Source organism: Cucurbita pepo, chromosome 16 (assembly GCF_057944985.1).
Source record: "Cucurbita pepo subsp. pepo isolate OVF chromosome 16, ASM5794498v1, whole genome shotgun sequence".
NCBI classification, from domain to species: domain Eukaryota; kingdom Viridiplantae; phylum Streptophyta; class Magnoliopsida; order Cucurbitales; family Cucurbitaceae; genus Cucurbita; species Cucurbita pepo.
The window spans coordinates 10,501,017-10,524,484 of NC_141813.1; the positions used below are offsets into that span (position 1 = coordinate 10,501,017).

General features: G+C 34.9%; 1 protein-coding gene and 3 pseudogenes across 5 annotated transcripts; 1 reads left to right on the plus strand and 3 right to left on the minus strand.

Moving 5' to 3' along the window:
- Positions 1 to 7,096: 7,096 nt before the first annotated feature.
- Positions 7,097 to 10,491, minus strand: LOC111777029 (putative pentatricopeptide repeat-containing protein At1g03510). Its single transcript, XM_023656474.2, has one exon. It carries the CDS (start codon positions 10,381 to 10,383, stop codon positions 8,953 to 8,955), a length of 1,431 nt encoding a protein of 476 aa, XP_023512242.2. The 5' UTR covers positions 10,384 to 10,491; the 3' UTR covers positions 7,097 to 8,952.
- Positions 10,492 to 14,780: 4,289 nt separating this feature from the next.
- LOC147789071 (auxin-responsive protein SAUR21 pseudogene) lies at positions 14,781 to 16,278 on the minus strand (annotated as a pseudogene). 2 transcript variants are annotated; one of them, XR_015412070.1, is made up of 3 exons: positions 16,229 to 16,278; positions 15,956 to 16,043; positions 14,781 to 15,588 (listed from the first exon to the last, which is right to left on the minus strand). The product of XR_015412070.1 is annotated as an auxin-responsive protein SAUR21 pseudogene, transcript variant X2 (transcript). The 2 variants fall into 2 exon arrangements; XR_015412069.1 differs by having other exon boundaries at positions 15,956 to 16,061; positions 16,229 to 16,262.
- A 635-nt stretch (positions 16,279 to 16,913) lies between these two features.
- On the plus strand, positions 16,914 to 17,207 carry LOC111777304 (auxin-responsive protein SAUR21 pseudogene; annotated as a pseudogene).
- A 1,158-nt stretch (positions 17,208 to 18,365) lies between these two features.
- Positions 18,366 to 23,039, minus strand: LOC147789072 (auxin-responsive protein SAUR21 pseudogene; annotated as a pseudogene). Of its 2 annotated transcripts, XR_015412072.1 has the most exons (3): positions 22,755 to 23,039; positions 22,549 to 22,630; positions 18,366 to 19,430 (listed from the first exon to the last, which is right to left on the minus strand). The product of XR_015412072.1 is annotated as an auxin-responsive protein SAUR21 pseudogene, transcript variant X2 (transcript). The 2 variants fall into 2 exon arrangements; XR_015412071.1 differs by having other exon boundaries at positions 18,366 to 22,630.
- Between the last annotated feature and the right edge of the window lie 429 nt (positions 23,040 to 23,468).

The window sequence follows — 23,468 nt, forward strand, 5'->3', positions numbered from 1 at the left end:
TTAAATGATAGAAATAAAACACGACCAGACATTTGAGTGAAAGAGAGGTATATAAATGAAGGTAATAAGGAGGATATGAAATTATGAATAAGAAATAATTAAAAGAGCCGATAATTATAATTAAAAAATAAAAAAAAAATTAATTTATATTTCCATAATTCCACGGTGGAAAGAAAAAGAAAATAGGAAAAAAGAGAAATAAAGTTGATTATGATATAGACATTTACATTATTATAGAAATAAATCATTTTCGGTTTGACTAAGTGAATCCAAATTCATTCAAATGAAAATTTCAGATTAATCTCAATATTATAGTTAATAATTTAAAAAAGAAACGTACAAAAGAAAGGGTAAAATAGTAAATTAGAATTGTCTCATTCAATTATTAGATTACTAAAATTCGAAGAAAATAAATAAATAAATAATTGTATAAAATATAAAATATATAATATAAATGAAAATGAATTCATGATTAAAACATATATTTTTATTAAATTCAAAACAATTATGAAACCAATTTTTTTAAAAATAAAAATATTAAAAATAATAATTTGCTAAAATTAAAAAATCAATATAAAATATAATAATGGTACTCATAAATATTTTTGAAAATATATTATAATGTAAAATAAATAAATAAATAAATAAATAAATAAATAAATATATATATATATATATATATATATATATATATATATATATATATTTGGTGAGATCACGGACGAAGAATGGAAGTGTACTGTTGGAGTACAAATTCTGTTGAAAGTTTTGAATTTTAGTGTTTGTTTGGACGTAGGGATTCTAATAATTCTAAATTTATTATTATTATTATTATTATTATTATTATTATTTATTTTTAATTTATTTTACAATTACAAACCCATGTGCTCTTCTTCTACTCATGCAAATACATTGGAATTATCGAAATTCATTTTTTTTTTTTACTATATGGTTTTGTAATTAATCACTCCAAATATTAATTTAATTTTCAGCGACGTTTAATAAAGCAACATAGTCGAAATTCCGCGAGAGAGAAAAAAGTGATATTGTTATGGAAAAAATTACACTTCAAAAAATACCCAATAAATAAATAAATAAATAACTTTACTAATTATGATATTAAATTATTGTCACATTTTTATAGGTATTTTTTGAAGTATGATGGCTCTCTATATGATTATAGTATATGTCCTTTATGATACAAAATATGATATTATTATTAAGATTGTTGGAAGATGGAAGTTTCATGTCGGCTAATTTAGGGAATGATTATGAGTTTATAATCAAATAATACTCTCTCCATTGGCTGGAAGCCCAAAGCAAAGCCATGAAATTATGCTTAAAGTGAACAATATCATACATGGTGAAAAGTCGTCGTGTTCATCTAACAAAGATGATAGTCGACTCATTAAAGTAAACAAAGTTATCTTATTTAAGCTGATAGGTTAAAACTGTATGGTGACTTGAATTTATTGTTACATTATTTTTATTTTGTTCGATTATTTATTTTCCAATGACTCTATAGTTTGAAATATAATTTTTTAAAATATTTATTGGAATTGAGCATTAACATAAATAATTAAATAAATAGATACTATTTATTTTTTATATTAACATTGAATAAATAACTAGAAAAATCCAAATAAAATTTGTTTGTGTTAAAAAAAAAAAAAAAAAAAAAAAAAAAAAAAAAAAAACACAGTTAGATTAGGTTAAAAATGTGGAAACTCGAGCTACCCAACCATTTGTACACTCTCCACCCTTAATTTATCCCGTTCGTATTTTTATATTAAAGAAATAAAAGTGGGCCCCTTTTGAGAAGATATTTTATGAGGAAAAAAAAAAGAAAAAATATAAAATTTAATTACATGCAATAAATTTGTAGAAAATATAAATAAATTTTTTATTTTTTTTTTTCGGTAAAGAAAAAAAAAAGGAATAATAAAATAGTGATGTCCTACGCATTAATTAGAAGGAGAGCAATGTTTGGTGATAAAATGAAGTGAATCAGAAATTATTATTTATTTATAATTTATTATTATTATTATTATTATTATTATTATTATTTATTATTATTATTATTTTTGGTGTGGTCCTTGAATCTCTACAGCCACTAAGTCAGAACTGCCTGCAACAAGACATTTATCCCCACTCTCTATATTATCAATACTTTCATCTCTCTCTCTCTATATATATAATAATATTTTCTGTATAATGTCGGTTACGATTCGAACCTTAGGGACGATGTTACAAGTTGGATTTGTATAGTTCGAGATTAAAATACCGTCTTATGTTTGACATGTGGATTTGGAATATCCCCCTCGTAGATTAAAGCTGATAAGTCAAGATATGGTAGGAGCGCTGGTAACTTTGGTTCTCGGGTTAGTAAAATTTCAAGCATTTTCTCGATAATAATTTTGATTTTTAAAAAGAAATTAAAATAATTTTATTTAATTTATTATAGGAGTATGATTATGTTTGATTTAGAAGGCAATCAAAATGATAGCAAAAGGGAAAAAGGGGTAAGCCATTGTGAAAGACAGAAAACCCCTCAAAATTAGGGGCCTTTAAAGCTACTTTAGAGAAGCTTTTCCCCAACATCTTATGACAGTTGATTGCGTGAATAACGGCCATATTTCCAAACCTAGAATACAAAAACAGACTCTTTTTGTACTTTTTAGAACAATCACTTTGTAACAATACCTAAACCAAATAAAATCAAATAAAAAGAAAAAGATATGGTTTGTTTATGTTTGTATGAACTAGTGTTACGATATCGTAAAGATTCGACAGAGGGACGGAGTCTCACATCATGAGTTTATACGTAAGGAATACATCTCTATTGGTATGAGGTCAAACCACTGGAGTTTATGTTTAAAGTGGATAGTATCATGTACCATTGTGAAGGGTCGTGGTTCCTAATCATCTCTTGTTCTAATATCACGTTAAACTAGAAATGGGACGAAAAGAAAATTTGGGTCAGTGTCATAAAAGGGACTCCTCCATGTTCCATGAAAAAGAAATGAATGGTGGAAAAAACAGAGGAAAAATAACAGGGCGCACAGAGAAAGTGAAAAGGCCAAAAGGGTCGATGGTTCACATCCAAATGCGGTGACCCAGTGAGCCAATGGAGTAAAAGGAATATAATATATATATATATATATATATATATATATTTGAGAGAGAGTTTGATGGGGACTATTCCTTGTGTTTGGCACATGGAAGGCCATGTTACTCTTGTCCCCAAGTCTTCTTTCTGAAGAAGACAACATAGTAAGGCAGATCAACCCCAACTACTTCAAATCTCCCACTTTTACTTTACCATAACTCTTAACCATTTTCCCCTCTCACTGCTTTCCTCCTTGCCTTCCTAATTTTACAATATCTCTATGCCCGAGATCCCATGTCGGTTGGAGAGGAGAACGAAACATTACTTATAAAGGTGTGGAAACTTCTCCTCTCCTTATCAAACGTGTCTTCAAAACCGTGAGGCTAAAAGTAATACGTAACAGATCAAAGGGGACAATACCTCTTTTGTGACAGTCTGACTAGCAGAGCTTTACCCCCATGTGAGGTGTTGTTGTAAAGATGACCGGTTTGATGGACGTGCTGAAAATGTAGCCAGCAGCAGGCCGCCGCCTTAGTTTTCTGGCTGGAAGTTTAGTTGTGATCTGTAGCAATTCAATATTCAAATGAGAATATGTATACAGTTAAGATAGTTAAAAGATTATCCAAGGAAAAATGACAGAATGAGGGTGTAGAGTACAAGAAGCCTGGATTAGAAGGATATACACAATGAAATAATGATTGATTGGGATGGGAATTGAACAATTGGACCCATCTAGACATTGATGGAGCAAATATAAAACTTGAGGATAGGATTGTGCTGTACCTCGTAAGCAAATATGCGAAACAAGGGCGAGATTGATACGAAATCACGTCACGATGAACATGACTGCACATGCAGGTCCAAACCAAAAGCAGGGCCGTAGGGTCCCATCCCCATTAAAGGTCATGTACTAGAGAAAGGTCTGTGAATGATCATCCTATGAACTTTGCTCCGAATATGCAATGTCTATATGTTTAGGAAAGAAAGCATATGAACGACCAAGTAAACAGAGTACAACAGAAGATAATATGACTTCATAGAACGGGGTGGATTGTGAGATCCCACATCAGTTGGGGAGGAGAACGAAACACCACCCTTTATAAGGGTGTAGAAACCTCTCCCTAGTAGACGCATTTTAAAAACCTTGAGGGAAAGTCCAAAAGGAAAAATCCAAAGAAGACAATATCTGCTAGCGGTATGCTTGGGCCATTACAATTAAGACAGTACCCTCTATTAAAACAGAACATTCGACCATTACAATTAAATCGAAATCTGACCGACGAAAAAGCCACCTTAGCTGTTAGGACTTGGACAGACAAACAAGAGGTACCCTATTAAAGTTTCTATTTGCAAATTAAACGTATTGAACAATGCTTACATCTCATGTCTGCCTGATCAGTTGTTAAGTTTCATACTACTGTTAGAATTAGAAAACTAGCAGTCTAGCCTTGAGTTGTCCAGGCCTGGATAATTATGCAAAGGGCTAATAATTTACAACTCACTATGAAGCAGCAACATGAAAACCTTATTCAAGATAACATTCCATAGGAAATCTAAATCACTTCTTTATGATGATCATAAAAAGTAACCAAATTTAGGAACGTAAAAGATTCTAAATGTGTTCAAACCAAACAAGGAAGACCAAAATACAATTTATTATAACATTCCTTAATCTTGGCTGAGTAAGGAATAGAAAAAGAACAAAAACGTATACATATATAAAAAGACCTCCAAAGAGTATAAGGTTATATGACCAAATGAGAAGGCTAAAAGAGAATATTCAACTTCAAAAGTACATAATATAGCAAAAAGGCTAAAAAATAACTAGGAGAAGCGAAAACGTCGAACACCCTAAAGCCAGTGATGTAAGTTCCAGATTAAAAGATAAATGAGTAAGCTGGAGAAATCAAAATTCTTAAGAAAGGAGCTATATGCTAAAGGATAAGGACTAAATATTAGAACACCAGTTATTTGTAATGGAAGGACAAACATGTCTTTTAACACGAAAAAACTCGATGGACGTGCGAAGATACACTGCATTTCAAAAGCTTGGCAGCTCAGCGGGAGGTACTGCAAGATTTCAAACCATAAATGAATAAACGATGAAATATAATGGTTGATGTTGGTCCTAGTTTTTAGGAAATAATCTTAATGAAGCTGTATAAAAGGTTTTGCAACTATTAATAAAGAGATGGACACTCGATGTACCAACAATTGAAGGTCACCATTATTTCAAATGAACCAAATTTTAGGTTCTTGTTTCTTACTTTCTTTAGTTCACATGACAGAAAATCAATAATAGAAATTATCACCCTTCTCGTAACCTTACTGTATTGTTAAGTGACTCCTTAATAAAGTACCATGAAGTTCTTGTATACTGCAACAAGTTGAGCATTTTGATTCAATTTTCCACTCAAGGGAATTGGAACGTGGTATCTCCATTTATTGCTCTTATTCGGATGTGATCTCCGTTTATTCATATGCCCCTCTTTTACTCGGGTGCACATGCACACCGTTTATTCATATGCCCCTCTTTTACTTGAGTGCACATGCCCACCAATTTCTGTCTTGGTTCGTTTTTGAATCATATCTTACTAGGAGAGGTACAGCTCTGATACCATTCTATCACGACCCATGTTTATGATTCAAAATCCAGATTTGGCACTTGATGGCTCCAACATTCTCCTGCGATATGGTCACATTACTTACCTCTCGCTTCTAAGAGTGAAGACTATCTCTATAGACAAACATGAGTCCTTTCAGCATGTTTTGTCCTCACTCACGTGTTTCCTGAGAAAATTTCCCGCAGGTCAACATAGAATTAATCCAAGCAAAGCACACCTAACTTTGGAGTTTCTATGGTTAAGTTACCAAAAAGCAAGGTGCACTTTGTTGGTATAGGTAGTAACTTTCTATTCTTTTAAGTCTTTCTTAGTCATCTTATCCTTAGTGTCGCTCTCATTTGGATGTGGTCTCGTTCATGTATTACTCATTTACTTGGGAATCACATGTCCATCAGCTTCTGCCTCGGTTCGTCCTCGAACATCATTTTATTAGGAGAGGTACCGCTTTGATACCATTCGATCACGACCCATGCCCAGGATTAGAAATTCAAATTTGGCACATGATGACCCTAGCATTCCTTTGCAATATGGTCATATTACTTACTCCTTGCTTCTAAGACTGAAGACTATCCTTATGGACCAACATTAGTCCTTTCAACATGTTTTGTCCTCATTCATACGCTTCTTAGAAAAATTCTCAGGTCACCCAACATAAAATTGCTCCAAACAAAGCACGCCAAATTAACTTTGAGGTTTCTATAATTGAGCTACCAGAAAGGAAAGTGCACCTTGTTGGTACAAGTAGTAACTTTCAGTTCTTTTAAATATTTCTTAGTCATCTTATCCTTAAGATCGCTTTCATTCGGATGTGGTCTCAGTTCATTCATGTACCCCTCCTTTACTAAAGTGTTACAATAAAGTTCTTGTATACTGCAACGTCGAGCATTTTGATTCAATTTTCCATTCAATGGGATTGGATAGCTTCCCATGTGGTTTCTCCCTGAGATGCACACAGAAATACGTGTTAACTGAATATATGCCAAGTAACCACTGGCTTGTAAACTCATGCATATACTTCCTACCATAACAAAGTTGAAAACTGTCAACAATTACATCCTATTTCATGCATTGATTTCTTAAAATTGTCGCCAAGATGTGTCTATGGGCATGCCTATCATCCTCTGGATAGAGAATACCGAGTGTCTCAGGAGAGAGATGGGCAAGGCAGGAAGTTGACAGAACTACCCCTGGACAAAATTGTCTCTCTCCCATGGTTTCCTAGTCTATGAGAAACCCAAAACCTTATCAAGTCACAAAAAATATCTGAGCACTTGTTTTCTTCAACCTTATTTTGTTTTCTACGCAGAAATCTGAGCTTCCAAGGATAAAAAAGCAAAAAAAAAAAAAAAAAAAAAAAAAAGAAGTCATCTCAGCAAGATTAACGGCTTACAGGCTCATCAAACCATCATGGAAAACAAATAGACTAATACTTCCTTTCATCTGTAAAGTGAAACTCGTGGATATTAGGCAGGAAGTCCCTCGTTAAGGCTAAGAATACTCAAAACAATTTGAACTTATAAAGTATAAGCTATGACAAGGAGGCCATCTCACAACTTAGATCAAAAAGCTTGTTAGAAGCATTAAGTATCACATCATGTAAACGTAGCAAAAATAAAGATTATACAACCATTACAGAATGGGGAACTCAAAGTTTAGGATCATCCTAGCCGATCAGATTTATTCAGCCATTTAGAACTTGTGGGATAGAGAACATTAAATGAAAAATATATTCAATGACAAGTTGCATCGTGTTATTCTCTCTGTCAGCAGAAAAACTGAGACCAATTGAGTCTGATCAATGACGCAAAAAATCTAAATAAGTAATGAGTTAATACATATTCCTGATAGGAAAACCATACCACTTCGAGAAGGGCATCAATTGAGAAACTAAAAATAAATGCATCATTCAATTGTTTGTTCAAACGTCAACAAAGATGTGAAGCTCTTTCAAGCAGACATCATCGAGAAGCTATAAGCAATTCAGCATACTGAAGAAAGCAGTGATGCTAATGGATGAGATGGGGATCTGATTGAAGGGACCAGACATTTGCTAAGTCCAACGGTACAAACATTTGTTAGGAGTGCATATCATTCAGGATCTCAAAATGGACAAATACAACTACTATTAATGAAAGGGAAAAATTCAGCCTGACCCATGTTAAGTGTTGCAAGCTGTATAAAATTATCTAAAAACAAGTTCATAAGTACCTGTACCTGGCCTGAGATATAATCTTTGTTAGCACTGTTCTGTTTTTTTTTCACAGCGTCCTCTAACTGGCCCGGCATTGACGTAATATTCTCATTTACTTTGTTGCATGGTAAAAGTTGAAATGCAAAACTAAAGATAGCAAGGTATGTTGGGGATTGTTGGGAGGGAGTCCCACATTGGCTAATTTAGGGAATGATAATAGTTTTGTAAGTAAGGAATACATCTCCATTGGTATGAGGCCTTTTGGGGAAGCCCAAAGCAAAGCCATGAGAGCTTATGCTCAAAGTGGATAATATCATACCATAGTGGAGATTCGTACATGGCGAGGGGGAGGAGAGCCAAGGCCGCAAGTAATTTGATGATTGAATTGGCAAAATGCCAAGAATACGTGCTTTATGAGGAAGAAGGGAGGGTATGTGTTTGACTAGCCAGTTAACATGACTGGGAAGCATCTTTGTACATATGGGAACTAAGGAAGTTACAAAAAATATAAAGCAGATGGTGGCGGCAGCGAGAGTTATACAAGTACTGAACTAGGTAGAGGGAGATCCGTAGATCTCATGAATAATCTGAGAACTTGTACTTTCACCCTCTTATTTTGCTCACTAAAGTTCAGAACTCTCTTTATGTTACATAGCATGACAATTGAGCAGTGAGGCCGGATAACAATGATACAAGCTACTCTCTAAGGCTCAATGAAACAATTTTCATCATAGCACCTCACAATAAACCATTTCCCATAAAACAAATCGTCGAATCCTCCTCCGATTCGTTATTATAACGTTTTTCTGACCAATTCTCATGGCTTTAGGAATGGGCACCTAAGCTAAGACCTAATCGAATTTCTTTTTTCAGTGGGGGTTCGTTTTCAATAAGCAATCAATCCCGAACTAGCTTCTTTACGAACTGGCTTGACCCAACCCAAATATCCAAGCGGGCTCAATGAGAAGAGACCCCCCACACTCTCTAAAGAGCAGTTCAACATTTACGTAAGGTTATTTGAGAAATGCTCAACTTGTGGTCTCTATCCAGCTACATCCAACACCTTTATACAGCCCTTCCCTTCTCACAAATTCCCTCAAATGCTCTATCTCATTCCACAAGCCAAAACCAGCATACAGATTTGATAGCATAACGAATATCCCAGCGTTCGTAGGATCCAGTTCAAGTGCCCTACGAGCTGCCAAATTACCCAACTTAATATTTCCATGTTCCAAGCAAGCTCGGAGTAAAGCTCCCCATAGAGGTACGTTGTGATCGCTACTTTTGATATCACTTACGAGCTTCCATGCTTTATCCAATTCCCCAGCTCTACAGAGCAAGTCAACCAAACAACTATAGTGCTCTTGACCAGGTTCCAACCCAAAAACACTCTGCATGGAGTCAAAATATTTGACTCCAAGATTCACCTGACCAGTGTGACCACAAGCTGATATCACTGTCACAAAAGCCACCCTATCTGGTTTGATCCCTTCCATCAACATCTGGTTGTACAATTCAATTACTCTTATGTAACATCCGTTTCTACCATATGCACTAAGCATAGAAGTCCACATTATAATATCCCTTTTCCCATCTTCTTTTTGTCCAAGTCCTGCGAAAACGAACACATTCCATGCTTTTTCCACCATGCCACTCTTCCCATACATTTCAATTAATGTGCTTTGAAGATGAACATCACTCGAAATATCATAAACCGTTCGTAGTAGATAAGCATGCACCTGCTTACCTAAAGCAATTGCAGATAAACCAGTGCACGCACGTAAAGAAGCTGATAGAGTGAACTGGTCATACTTCAAATCCAAAACGTACATCTTCCGTAGCAATTCAAGTCCATCAATCCACATGCCAGCGTCGCCATATCCAGCCAATAGTGCATTTGCGCACACCGTATTCTTCACAGGAATTTCATCAAACACTTTAACTGCATCATTAATCAGCGAATTTTTTGCATACATATCGACAATCGCACTCCCCACAAAAACACTACATAACCAACCTGATTTCCCCACGAAGGCGTGCATCTGTTTTCCATACACCGCATTCTGAACAAGAGAACAAGCACTCAAAGAGCTGCAGAGGGCATACGTATCGATAGGAACCACATTGGAATGCATGAAAGACAACGCTATTAACGAAAAATCTGGAAACCCATGTCGATAAAAGTCAGAAATCATTACGTTGAAGGTTAAGGAACTTCTGGGGATTATGCATTTGAAGAAGCTGCTTAAGCTTTGCGCATCAAAATTGGGGATGATTTGGGAGTAGGATAGTATAAGCTTAGAGTGAAGATCTGGGGAGGAAAATTGGAAGTGGGTTCTAAGCAGTTGGGCGTGAAGCTTCTTAATGGCTTTGAGATTTTGGATTTGGGAAGAATGGCTCAAAAAACTGGCGAAGGAATCGAGACTTCGTCTAATATGAAAATGGTGAGGGCTCGACATCGAAAGAATGGGAGGAAGCAACAGGCAGGAGGAGGGGCATTTGGCAGTCTTTTGCTTTTATAGTACAGGGGTAGTTTCGTCATTGGAGCAATATCGTTATGACAGTTAAGAAGCTACAGTTTTGATCCATTTTGCAAGCAAGGACAAATTAAGCTTGCTGACGAAGATTTAATTTTTAATATTTTAAAATTAAGTTTATTGGTTTTCAGGCTAAATTAATAAAAATACATTTGATTTTTATACCATAAGCATTTTTTTAGGTTTTCGTAGCAAATGTATACAATTACTTTCAGAATCATTAAATCAACCTACAACCATTTAATCACTTTTTTTTTTTCTTAAGATATTTGATTTTAGTATCAAGCACTTTATTTTCCCGGGTTTTCAATTAATGTTTCGAAAATTTTAAGTGTGGTAAAACAATTGTACTTCACAAAATCTCTTCATTTAATATTTAGATCAGAAGATGTCATTTAACTTGCAGCAATTAGGATTACACAGTAACTCGTCTTAAATAGCGTGGAAATCTTCATTTGAATGGAAAATAGGGAAGTGAGTGGGGAGAGATATCTCTGTTAGTCAAATGGAACCAGGGACAAATATTAAAACTAACTTATTATATATATATATATATATATATTATATAAATTGATGTATAAAATATTATATTATAATATTGAAATTTGAATTTTTAAAAATTAGGATGTTATGAAATATTATTGAATTAATTAAGATGTTTAACATTTTTTAATAGAAATTAAATTAAAAAATAGAAATAATCCATTAATTATATATATATATATATATATATATATATATATATATATATATATATATATATATATATATATATATAGATGAAAAAAAAAACATATAAGGAACTCTATCTACGAAAAAATAAATGAAAATTTTTGTAAAATAAAAATTGAAATATGAGGAGGAGACGGGGATGGATAAGGCTTCTCTGCCCCGTGGACATCTCTATGTTCAATTTCTCTAAATCAAATGTGTAGACAAAACATTCATTATCGGATGACTTGCTCGTTGCTCCATCCTTAACATTGTTGATCCAAAGAACAAGTAACATAAATTTGGTTAAGATAAAGATCAAAGGTAGGAAAGGGAAATGATAATTTCCACTCTACCAAAATAATAATAATAATAAATAAATAAATAATCTTTTTACCCATTTGAAGTGCCAAAAAATCAACTGCCCAAAGCCTAGAAGTGACTTCAGTGAGAGTATCTTCTCTACATGCAATAGTTAGGCTGCCCATTACAAGTGACTTCAGTGAGAGTATCTTCTCTACATGCAATAGTTAGGCTGCCCATTACAAGACCAAAGCTAAATTCTTCAGCTTAAGAACTTTCTTAAGAATTTCTCCACACATAAACTGCAGAGAAGCCTTTCGGAACCTGCAAGATGCTGAAATTGCCTTTCTTTCACTCAAAATGCACCGTTTAAGAACTTTCTTTCAGAATAACTGGGAGATCCCATATCAGTTGGAGAAGTGAACGAAACATTTTTTATAAGAGTGTGGAAACCTCTTCTTAGCAGACGCGTTTAAGAATTTTCTTTTAGAATGACTGTGAGATCCCACATCGGTTGGAGAGGAGAACGAAACATTCTTTATAAGAGTGTGGAAACCTCTTCCTAGCAGACGTGTTTTAAAAACTTTGAGGGGAAGTTCGGAAGGGAAAGCTCAAAGAGGACAATATCTACCTAGTGGTAGATTTGGGGTGCTACAATGACACTCTGTAAATGGTTCCCATGTCAGTTTTTCGTCGTTAACGAACAATGAACTGAAAGTGCAATTCAACCACAAGTTTATGTCCGTATTTATATTGATAAATTGGTGGAAAAGGAAGATATCAAAGTTCTAAGGCAATGGAGGAAGAAGCAGGTTGGGTTGGGGTCTGGTTAGAGCAGAGTTCACAAGGGTTTCACATGGCTCTGTCTTTCAACTTGCAGTTTGGGCTCAGGGCTGAGAGGGTATCAGTGTCCCATTTTGGTCCTGAACAGTGTCCTACAGAATCAGCCATTACTCAATTTGAGGACCAGCAGAAGATTGGAAAGGGACAGCTAGGTGGGTGAGAACCTTAAATTTAGGGGCACAGTTAGGAGGCTCTTGGTTATATGGAGGGTGGGGAGAGACCAAATATGTGAATGGTGTCCAAGGAAAGCAACTGGGAGCGGGTGCAAATTGAAAGCAAGCCAAAAAAGACAATTGTATGAGCTAACGTTTACATACAAAGGCAACAGAAAGCAGATTCTCTCTCATGTGGAAATGAATGCTACATGATTTTGACTCTTTTTACTGTTGATTGAAACATATAAAAAGGATATTTGTCTTTCATCTCAAGCAGTGCCATTTTTTTTTTTCCTATAATAAAGTAGCAAAAGAAGCAGAAATACGTTAAACGCAGAAAGTTGGGACCATATGAACTCACAGTGGTAGTTGGTGAAGTAAGTTGAAAAATCTTCTTTCTACTCTGCATAGACTCAAAAGAGGGTATGGGGAGTTATGCAGCTGTATGAACCACATGATTTCCTGATCAATGGAGGATGAGCTCAGCAAATATCCATGGTTGTCTGTCCAAATAGAGAGTTTTGAGAATGATTATGAATTATGATCGGAGAGAGATATTTAGTCTAAGAAATGCAAAGAATGACTCAATATATTGATAAAAAAAAAAATTGAAATGCTATAAAATGCATTAATTATATGGGACGTGGTGTGAGACATACTTGTCTGACGAGCCACATGGAATTTTAGCCAAATACAGTAAATGTCATGTGTATGGGTTAAAAACATAGCAAACCTACAAGTTCGGTGTGAGATCCCATATCGGTTGGAGAGGGGACCGAAGATTCCTTATAAGAGTGTGAAAACCTCTCCCTAACAGACGCATTTAAAATTTTTGAGGGGAATCCTAGAAGGGAAATCTCAAATAGGATAATATCTGCTAGAAGTGGGTTTGGGTTGTTACAAATGGTATTAGAGCTAGACACCGAGCGGTGTGCCGCGAGAACACTGGGCCCCCAAGGGGGGTGGATTGTGAGATCTCTTATCGGTTGGAGAGGGGAACGAAACATTCCTTATAAGGGTGTGGAAACTTCTCCCTAACAGACGCATTTTAAAACCTTGAGGAAAATCCCAGAATGAAAAGCCTAAATAGGACAATACTGTTTGCGGTGGGCTTGAGCTCTTTCGAACAAACTGGAATGAATCCAGTTTAAATTAGGGAAGGCTCCATTGTTCATTATAAATAGATGGCCTTAGAAGAGTGGATAAGCTTCCAGACATCTATAGCTATTTTTACAAGAAACAATTTGATCTTAAAAAGGTGTTTTAAAATTAGAACTAATTTAATAGCAAACTCAACTTTTAGGACATCATGTTGCATGTGCCCTCTAGAACCATATGAATATGATTCCACAAACAGAATGCTTAGAATGGAAATAAAGATACACGTTTTAGCTTGCTTGTCCCAAGAGATATATAAATATCAGCAAAGGCCAAGAAATCATAAATTTATTACAGAGAGAATATTACCCTTTTCAAATGTAGTGATTTGTGAAGAGATATATGTTGTCAGAGTTGAGCAGAAGATGCATGAAATAAACTTGCTGCTTTCAAGATGGAAATATTAGATGGAGATGTCATGCTTTGATGAAGTTCTGTACTAAATAAATCGTTTCACTAGGTGTAACAGGAATAAACAGCTGAAGGCAAAGCAGCGTCTCAATATCCTCTACCTACCTTTAGCGCGTCTCCTCCACAAGATCTTTATAAGCTATTATATCCATGAAAGCTCTGAAATTAAAATTCTCGTCAGCTAACGTCATCATGTTTCTTGAATGACAAAGGAAGGTTCCAATGATAATGAAAGAAAACCAGAATGACCACAGCACAGGAACTTGTTCCACCAAGCTACCCATCAATGTCAGACTTGACTTTAATACCAAATTTAGTCAGCTAATACAAGAAATTTTCATCTGTATTGCCAGTTCATAAAATGAAATGAGATACTAGGCCAAAAGTCATCTAAACAAACTATTCTAGTTACTAACTCTAGATTTGATCCTATAACGGTTTTGTTGTATTTGGCTGTCATGCTGGAGCCAAGTATCTGGAAGGAATATGCTATAGTTAAATGGTCAAACTTGTGATGCAATCAATAATTCTCTAGAATGTTTGCCAAAATGAAGTCCATGTAAAAAATGGAATTGATATCTCAATGGTCCTTGATTGCTCAAAATCTCTGTTACGAATTCAACTATTTAGAAAAATGATGAATGAATGTAGATTAAGAATTGAAAATAAACCATTCACGTTGAACTACATTCTCAAATATAACATGAAAATGAGAAAGGTTGACATAAAGGGAAGTACTTCCATGGAAATAATCTCTTCCTTTTCTGACATTAGCAAGCTTAATTTTGTATACATCAACTGGGGAGGTAATTTGACTCTCCCTCAAAAAAGTGTACAACGGAATGACACTGATCTACAAGTGACTAATCTAACAAATATATCTTTTCTCATGGCTCACTTAGACGAGAGATGAGATGAAGGAATGTATCATCGCTGCAAGGAATAGTAAGGCCTCCCATAGGATGATTGTAGCCAAATTCTTCTCCAACTCGACTTAACAAGTCCTTGAAAAATGGCTCGTTCAAGTAAGTAATTGGAATCACAAACCGCTTCTTTTCGCTTTCCCCTACATAAACTGCACAATAACCTTTGCGGATTGCCGACGATTTGTTGTGTGTTGTTAGAGAAGAAAGTCCAATATTTTGCACAGCATTTACCACTCTTGCCAAATGGAAACCCATGGTTTTTTGTTTTTCTCTAAGGAAGTTGAAGAGTTGAATTTTGGAATGTAGAAGTAGCACAATAGCAGTTGAGAGAAAAAGGGAAAACTTGGTGGTGAACTGGAAGTTTGAGAATTGAGTTGCTTGGGAATTGAAAACATGTATATATAGATTAAAAAGGGAGACGTGGCCACTAGCTTGCTCTAAGAAATGAGTGGTAAGACATCTACGAATGGGGCCAACTAGGAGGCATGTACTTGTGAAGTATACTGTGTCACATGGTATTGTACCCTAGATAATAATCTTCAGCTACTTGGAAAATAATATCGGGAAAACAAAGTCACCTAACATTTTGGTAAACCCCGCAAATACTGGACCCATTTGAGCTGAAAATTGTGGCCGAGTGAAAGCTCGTTAGTTAAGTTAAGCACATTACATAAGCAATCGATAATACTTTTGTTAGAGAAATGGCTGAGACAACAAAACCGTCCCCCTAATTATTTGCCATGCCAACGAATAGCAGGGAAACATTCATTTAATGGAATATATTGTTTGTCTAAATGGAAAGAAAGCCTATATAATTAAAAAAATCTAAACCAACTGGCTCAAGATATGAACAAAACCAAAGTTGGCAGCTAATCTTTGATGACATATTAGTACAGCTATTGGAGTCTCACAAACCAAATCGATAAGCCTAGACAACAAACATATTCAAGATGGTTATAACATAGCTGGAAGTGGAGAAAATTTTACCAGATGCAGATTGAGAGATCCTGCCTTTTTGAAGTTCACATGAAAGCTGACCGGCAACATTCCCTCTCAATGAGTGGATGTCCAAGTTCTGAACATTTAATGAGATCTTAATAAGAAAAAAAATAAGCATCTATTAGGGATCAAGCATTTTTTAGCCAATAATTAAAAATATAGATTGACCATTTCCTTAACTATTGCTTTTCAAAAGATTGTCATTCTTAAGTTATGGACTAACTGAACAATATGAAAACATCAAGCATGGTGCAAGCTTACTCCAATAACTCTTGATGTTGAGGACAGTGCTTGTAGACGTAGAAAACTCGGTTTCCTGTTCGGTGGGGGCATCTGATGGATACAAACCAGTAAAGTTATAATAATATTGCTGAACAGGAAGTTAGTGAGGAGGATTTGAAGTGCCTATACGAGAGCCAAGACAGTTTATTGTACAAAGGTGAGTACCTGATGTACAATCTGGAGTGTACTTCGTGGTGCCCTCGTTTCTCAGCTACTATTGCATTGGGCAAATGATGCAGCAACTTGTGATTGAAAGTTTCTTATCACATTGATTTTTTTGTCTGTTTATTTTCTTGGTCACAGCATTTGATTTTTGGTTTTCCTTGACCACTTGTTTTCTTCTCTAATATCTTCCCATTAAACAGTGGATGTGTACCATCAGAAGCTGCGCCAAATGAGAAAACGAGTGTGTTTCAACCAATTTTGCAACCCCATGTGAGCCTTGATGATGTAGGTCCAACCAGACACCTACTTTGATATTCTTTTGTTCACACCTCCTCTTCCTCACTCTCTCTATATATAAAAACCAAATGAACAACCATCTTCCAACTCGAACTGCAGAGAGATTATCATCCCAAGTATTGCAGATTTCTACTTCAAGATCAACATCGGCCACAACGACCGACAGTTGCTTGTTCTTCTTTCACTTCAAGAAGATTTTAAAATGGGAATCCGTTTGCCTTCAATTCTTCTTCATACCAAGCAAATTCTCAAAATGCAGGGCGCTTCTTCAAAAGTAAAGTCCAATATTCCCAAAGGACATATTGCAGTCTATGTGGGGGAAATCCAAACAAGGAGATTTGTGGTTCCAATTTCTTATTTGAACCATCCTTCTTTTCTAAACCTACTAAAAAGGGCCGAGGAAGAGTTTGGATTCAATCATCCAATGGGTGGTCTGACAATTCCCTGCAGAGAAGAGACCTTCCTTGATCTCACTTCTAGGTTGCAGATATCATGAGAGATGGCGAAGAAAGATCAACCATCCACACAGTTTTGCCAACCTAGTTTTTTTTTTTTTTTTCAACTTGTCCTAGTCATAGTAGAATATCAATGTATAGGAAGTACATCAAAATGACTGTATTTAGGGTGGAAAACTGATCTTCCCACCTGAAACGGCAATAGCACATAAAAACTGCAATTGCACCGAGCAGTAAAGTGACTTTTTTTTCAAAGAGAAAACTATGCCCCATCAACGCATTCAATATATATGCCATTTTCCTCTCTGAATTTCATCGAAGTTCTCATATTCTTATGTTGAATGCAATTACATGGATGAATCTTGAGTAGGAATCCCAGATTGAAACAATTGAAAAGAATATATTTAACGTAAGTAAATAATAATAATAATAAATAAATAAGAACTTTAAAGTGCCCCTCCCAGAAACCAAAGCTTTTTGACTTGTCATCTTGAAGCAATTAACTCTCTTTATGTGTTGAAATGGTATCTAATCTGTTATCACGACCTAACCAAATAGGATTTTTTTATACTGAAATTGTGAAAATCTAATCTATTATATGAATTTTAATCTCCATTATTACGGTGCTTTGCAGTGTTCTCAATGTAAAAGAGAGAGAGAGAGAGAGAGATCCTGAGAAACAGGCCTTGTTATTATTACACTTCCATATGTTCAAAGTTTCACTAAAAAAATGCAATGCAGGTTAATCCATATCGGCTGGCATGGAAGCTGCTCAAAATTTAATTACATTGAAAAAGAAATATAAGAATAACCAGAAACAATCATTTTAAGATATAATTTACTGATGCTTATACAATGTATTTGTCTACTTCGATGCTGGTGATTTGAAGAACTATGAAACTGAAGTTCTACCGAAAACGATAAACAGATTAATAGACAAAAAAAAAAAAAAAAAAGAAGTTATATGTAACAGAATAATACAAGATTCATATGAGTTCATAAAAAATTGGACTATGTTCAATTTTATGTAGACTTCATATATTCTAATTTCTATAATGAAGGTGATTACACAGTCCTTTGAAACTATTTTTCAAATGAAATTCATGCAGAAGAATAACATTAGTATCTATCTACGTTTATGCTATCGGAAAAATAATGCATAGGAGTCCAAAAATGAAAAAACATGTAAAGAGAATAACTTGAATGGAATATCTTCATTTTCTAAGATTTGAATATCTAATCCAGTATACACCATTTGGGGAGGCATTTTATCTCTCCCTCAAAAATCTGTACAGAAGAATGGTAAAATCGAATCTACCAGATTGTGTCTAACCAATATATCTTCTTTCCCAACTAATTCAAATGAGAGATGAGATCAATGAATGTATCATCATTGCAGGGAATGGTGAGACCTCCCATAGGGTGATTGTAACCAAATTCTTCTTCAGTTTGACTGAGCAAGTTTTTGAAAAATGCTCGATTCAAGTAAGCTATTGGAATCACAAATCGCTTCCTTTGGTTCTCTCCGACATAAACTGCAAAATAACCTTTGCGGACAACTGATGATTCTTGGTTTGTTGCTAGAGAAGAAAGTCCTAGCTTTTGCACAGCATTTACAATTTTCGCAAAATGAAAACCCATGGTTTTGTTATTCAGAACAGGAAGTCAAAGTATTTAGAATGAGAAAACTTGGAGGGCGGTTGAAAGTTTGAGATCTGGGTTGCTTGGGACTTGAAAACATGTACATATAGAAGAAAGATGCAGACATTAGCTTGTTCTAAGAAATGGGAGGTGAGAAATCTTTGAATGAGGCCTACTAGAAGGCAAGTGCTTGTGAAGTCTAGTGTATCACATGGTCCTGTCTCCCAGATAATAATCTTCCGATATTTAGGATATAATATTGCGTAAACAAAGTCACCTAACTCTTTGGAAAATCAGCCAATAGAGGACCCATTTGAGCTGAAAATTGTGGCCAAGTAAAAACTTCTTAATGACGCTAAGCACATAACAAAACCAATAGTTGATCACTTTTGTTAGAGACATGCCTGAAACATCTAAACCATTCCCCTTACTTTTTGCCTTGTCAACATACAACATGAGCACACCATTTAATAGCATAGATTATTTCTGTCTGAATGTATTGAATATCAATCTAATTAGAAAAACTAAATCATCCGGGTGAAAATATAACAAAACCGGACTTGGCAGCTAAGCCTTTGTAATATGTATATCAGTACAGCCGTTGGAGTCCCACAAAGCTGAACCTGAATGAGACAATAAGGTTAAACATAGTCAGAAGTAGAGAAAAAATCCACTGTTCTTGATCCAGATTGTGAGATCCTACATTCTATTTTCCCTTCTTCTTCTTTTATTGCTCAACAAGCCTATGTGAAGTTCACATGAAAGCTGACCTACATTGTTTTCTCATAATTTTCTCACAATGAGCATATTGGTTGTGAATATATTAATGAGCTGTAAAACCATTAATATTTTATTTTATTCTTGATACGATATTTCTTTCATGTATTATGTCTTTCTCCTATATCTTACACTTGAATAATTGGAATAAAAATATTTTGTTTCATTCAAATCTAGATGGATGGATGGAAATCGTTGATACCGCATTTTAAATATATCTTTGAATTTTCAAATATTGCATTAATACCAACTTTTCAGAAAAGTTCAAAAATGTATTTACTGCTACAAAAACTATTTATCTAAACCCCAACACTTCCCCCTTCTTCCATTCTCCCCTTGTAGATTTTCCATTCTCCTCTTGTAGATTTAGGTTCAAGGAACTTTCTTCCTTGCCTAAGGTATCAACCAAGCTCTACTTCTTAAATAACCATTATCACAAGAGTCAGATGTTTCGAATTGATGAACACAAACTCATACATATCAATTCTCTTTACCATCCATATACTAATAGTAAGGGTATTTTTAACCTTTTTTTGAAGTTTAAGAGTATTGGTGAAATTTTAGGAAGTTCAGAAGTATTTTTTTAAACAAAAGAGTAAGGGTTTTCGTCAAAAACTAACCGTAAGTGTATTGAAAAAAAAAAATTAGGGAATATTAATGAAATATTGAAAAGTTTAGAGGTATTTTCAACATTTTAGTCTTTTTCTTTTCAAGTTATTCGGGTGTATTTAGACCCTTGTATAGAAAAGTCCATATGAGCATACTAATCTTCTTGGGACTTTTGGATTTTCGAACAGCTGTGAGCAAGGCTTTCAGCATAGGAAAAATAATATCAAGCTCCTTGGTCAGTCACTTGACCAAAAACAACTTGAGGGATCAATCTTGTAAACTCTTCCATCAACTTTTACTTGAATACTAATATCTTCCGGAAAACAAACTTGAAGCATCAATCTTCCAAACTCTTCATCATCCTTGACTTGAATACTAATATCTTCTAGATTTGCTAGACTGACTTAAACCTATAAAATGACTATATACCATCATTTTTGTAGCAAGTATAAATAATTTGGTTGACATTTTCTCTTAATTTTAAGAGAGGTAGGAAGTGCTAACTAAAGACAATTCATATAGAATACGCAAATTCCTGTTTGGTGGTGCAGTAATAGATACAAACCAGTAAAGTTGTATGATGATATTGCTAATTAAAGAGTCAATTAAAAGGGACTTGAAGTGCCTATACAAAGTTGCGTATCTTATGTACATACCAAAATGTACTTTCGTGGTGGTCTAATTTCTTAGCTATTGCATTGGATCAGTGATGCAGAACAAGTGATCAAAAGTTTCTCATCAGGTGTTTTCTTTTTTGGTCTGTCTATTTTCTTGGTCACAGCATTTGGTTTTCCGTTTTCCGTTTTCCTTGACCACTTGTTTTCTACTCTATTATCTTCCATTCAAACAAGTGGGTCTTTGCAACCAGAAGTCAGGCCAAATAAGAAAATAAGTATGTTCCAACCAATTTGGCAAGCCCATGAGAGTCCTCGAATAAAGAAGGTCTCCCGGACTCCTATTTTGATATTCTTTCGTTCTCACCTTGTCTTGATCACTCTATATATAGTTCAAAACAACTTAACAACAACTCTTCCTAGTCAAATCACAGAGAACTTTCATCCAAGTATTGAAGTTTTCTACTTCAAATTCACACCAAGCACGCTACCACCAAGATTCGCTCGTTCTGCTTTCAATTCAAGCAAGCTTGAAGATGGAATATGTTTGCATTTAATTCTTCGTAACACCAAACAATTCTCAAACTGCAGGGTGCTTCTACCCAGAAGAAGTCTAAAATTTCCGAAGTCTATTTGGGGAAATTCAGATACAGATTTGTGGTTCCAGCTGCTTACTTGAACACCACCACCCCCCACCCCCCTCCTTGGTAAAAAGGGCTGAGGAAACTTTTGAGATTCAACCATCCAATTTGTGGTCTGACAATTCCCTGCAGCATTGATCTTACTTACTTCTACGTTGCATACATCATCAGAGATGGAGAGAAAACATCAACCCCTCCACACAGTTACCCTAACCTTAATTTTTCGTTTCTAATTCTAGAAACCAGAGTAGAACTTATTGCTTTGGAAGTAAATCTAAATGACTACAGAAAGGGGGAAACTGTCGTTCCACCTGAAACGCTGACAACAGAGAAAACTTTGTCCCTTCAACTCATGAACTCCATTGTATATTTGTTTATTTCCCTCTCTGGATTCTATTGAAGTCCTTGCGGTCGATATTTTTTCCTCTTTGGTGCAATATTGACATGGACAAACGTTGAGTGGGAAACTCGAAATTTAAATGATTTCACCAACACATTACATGACTTAAGCACGCAAATGTGATTTTCTTCCTCGGATGTTCAAGGGGGAGAGAGAGCTAAAAGATTGTATAAGCTAAGTTAGAGAGAGAAAACCTTAACGACCAACATCAGAAACCATGGTTTATCAACTTAACATGTCTACTTCAAACAAAGAACTCTCTTTGTTTGCCTACATGCAATCTAATCCAACATAACCAATCATGTTTTCTTTCTTTTTTACGTCATAGATCTGCAAGTCCCGCACACAATTGTGCAGGGGAAATCAAATCGATCCGCATCATAATGGAGTTTGTTACTGTTGTGACAGACACAATTTTCTTATCCTAGTGTACAAAGGAAATGGATTCCATCACTATCATAGTTTCCATCCAACACACTTCCTAGGAAACACACGAGACTCCAGCCATACCATCTGGTATGGCAGATGCCCAAAGTAGGTTCAGCCACATCCAATCAAGATATCTAAACTTAATTCTGTTCACCAACAGAGATAAAATAAACCATACGCAATCATTTTACAATACACATTAGCTATCAACTACATCCAATCAAGAAACCTAAACTTCAACCATTTTGCAATACAGGTTAGCAATACTTACTCAATGTAGTTCACCAGAGTAACATATTTTCCCTCTCTTGCTAGAATCAGACATCGATCCACCAATGTATCGGTACAGAAAACTGAGATAATAAATTGTAATACAATATAGCATTTGTGCATTAGGTATCTCTCAATCACACTTGGGAAATTATGAACCGACTATCGATTTCATTAATTACAATCGTTGTATGAACGTTTTCGTACCTTCACTTCAAAGAGATCAGTACAATACGAAAGGACGCGCGAAGCTATGGAAGATTAATGTCATGTCGCACCTGGAAGACAATGGCGTCGTGGCGAGCCTACAACGTACAAATTGATGATAAATTCGAACTGTGTAGAACAGATTCTAGCATGTGAGCTTGTAGCAGAGTAAAGGTATCTTGAATTGATTTGAATCGAATCAAATTTGAACAGATATGGAGTATGATTTCGCCATCTGGTGTATGTGGAGTTCTAGCTGTTTGGATTGGATTATACGATAATCTGTACACCTAATGGATTCATCCTTGTGAAGCATAATCTTTTATTTCCTTTTTTCTTGGGATTATAAAATTCAAACAGAAAAAAAAAAAATTAAATTAAATTATATATAGGTTCTAAATTAAAATTTAATATTATTGATTGTTAGAAGAACATAACTCTCCACAATAGTATGATATATCTCATATCAATGGAGATAGTATTCTTTTATTATAAACTCATGATCATTCCCTAAATTAGTCGATGTGGGACTTTCATCGAACAAATGTTGATGGCTAAAGAAAATAATATTTTTAAATGTTGCATTATTATTATATTATTTAATTCCAATAATAAAATACGTATAAAATAAATAAATAAATAATCAAATTATATGTTTGTTTAATCTTTCATATCCAAATTGGGGGCAGTTGAAGCCATGTGATTCGTTCACAT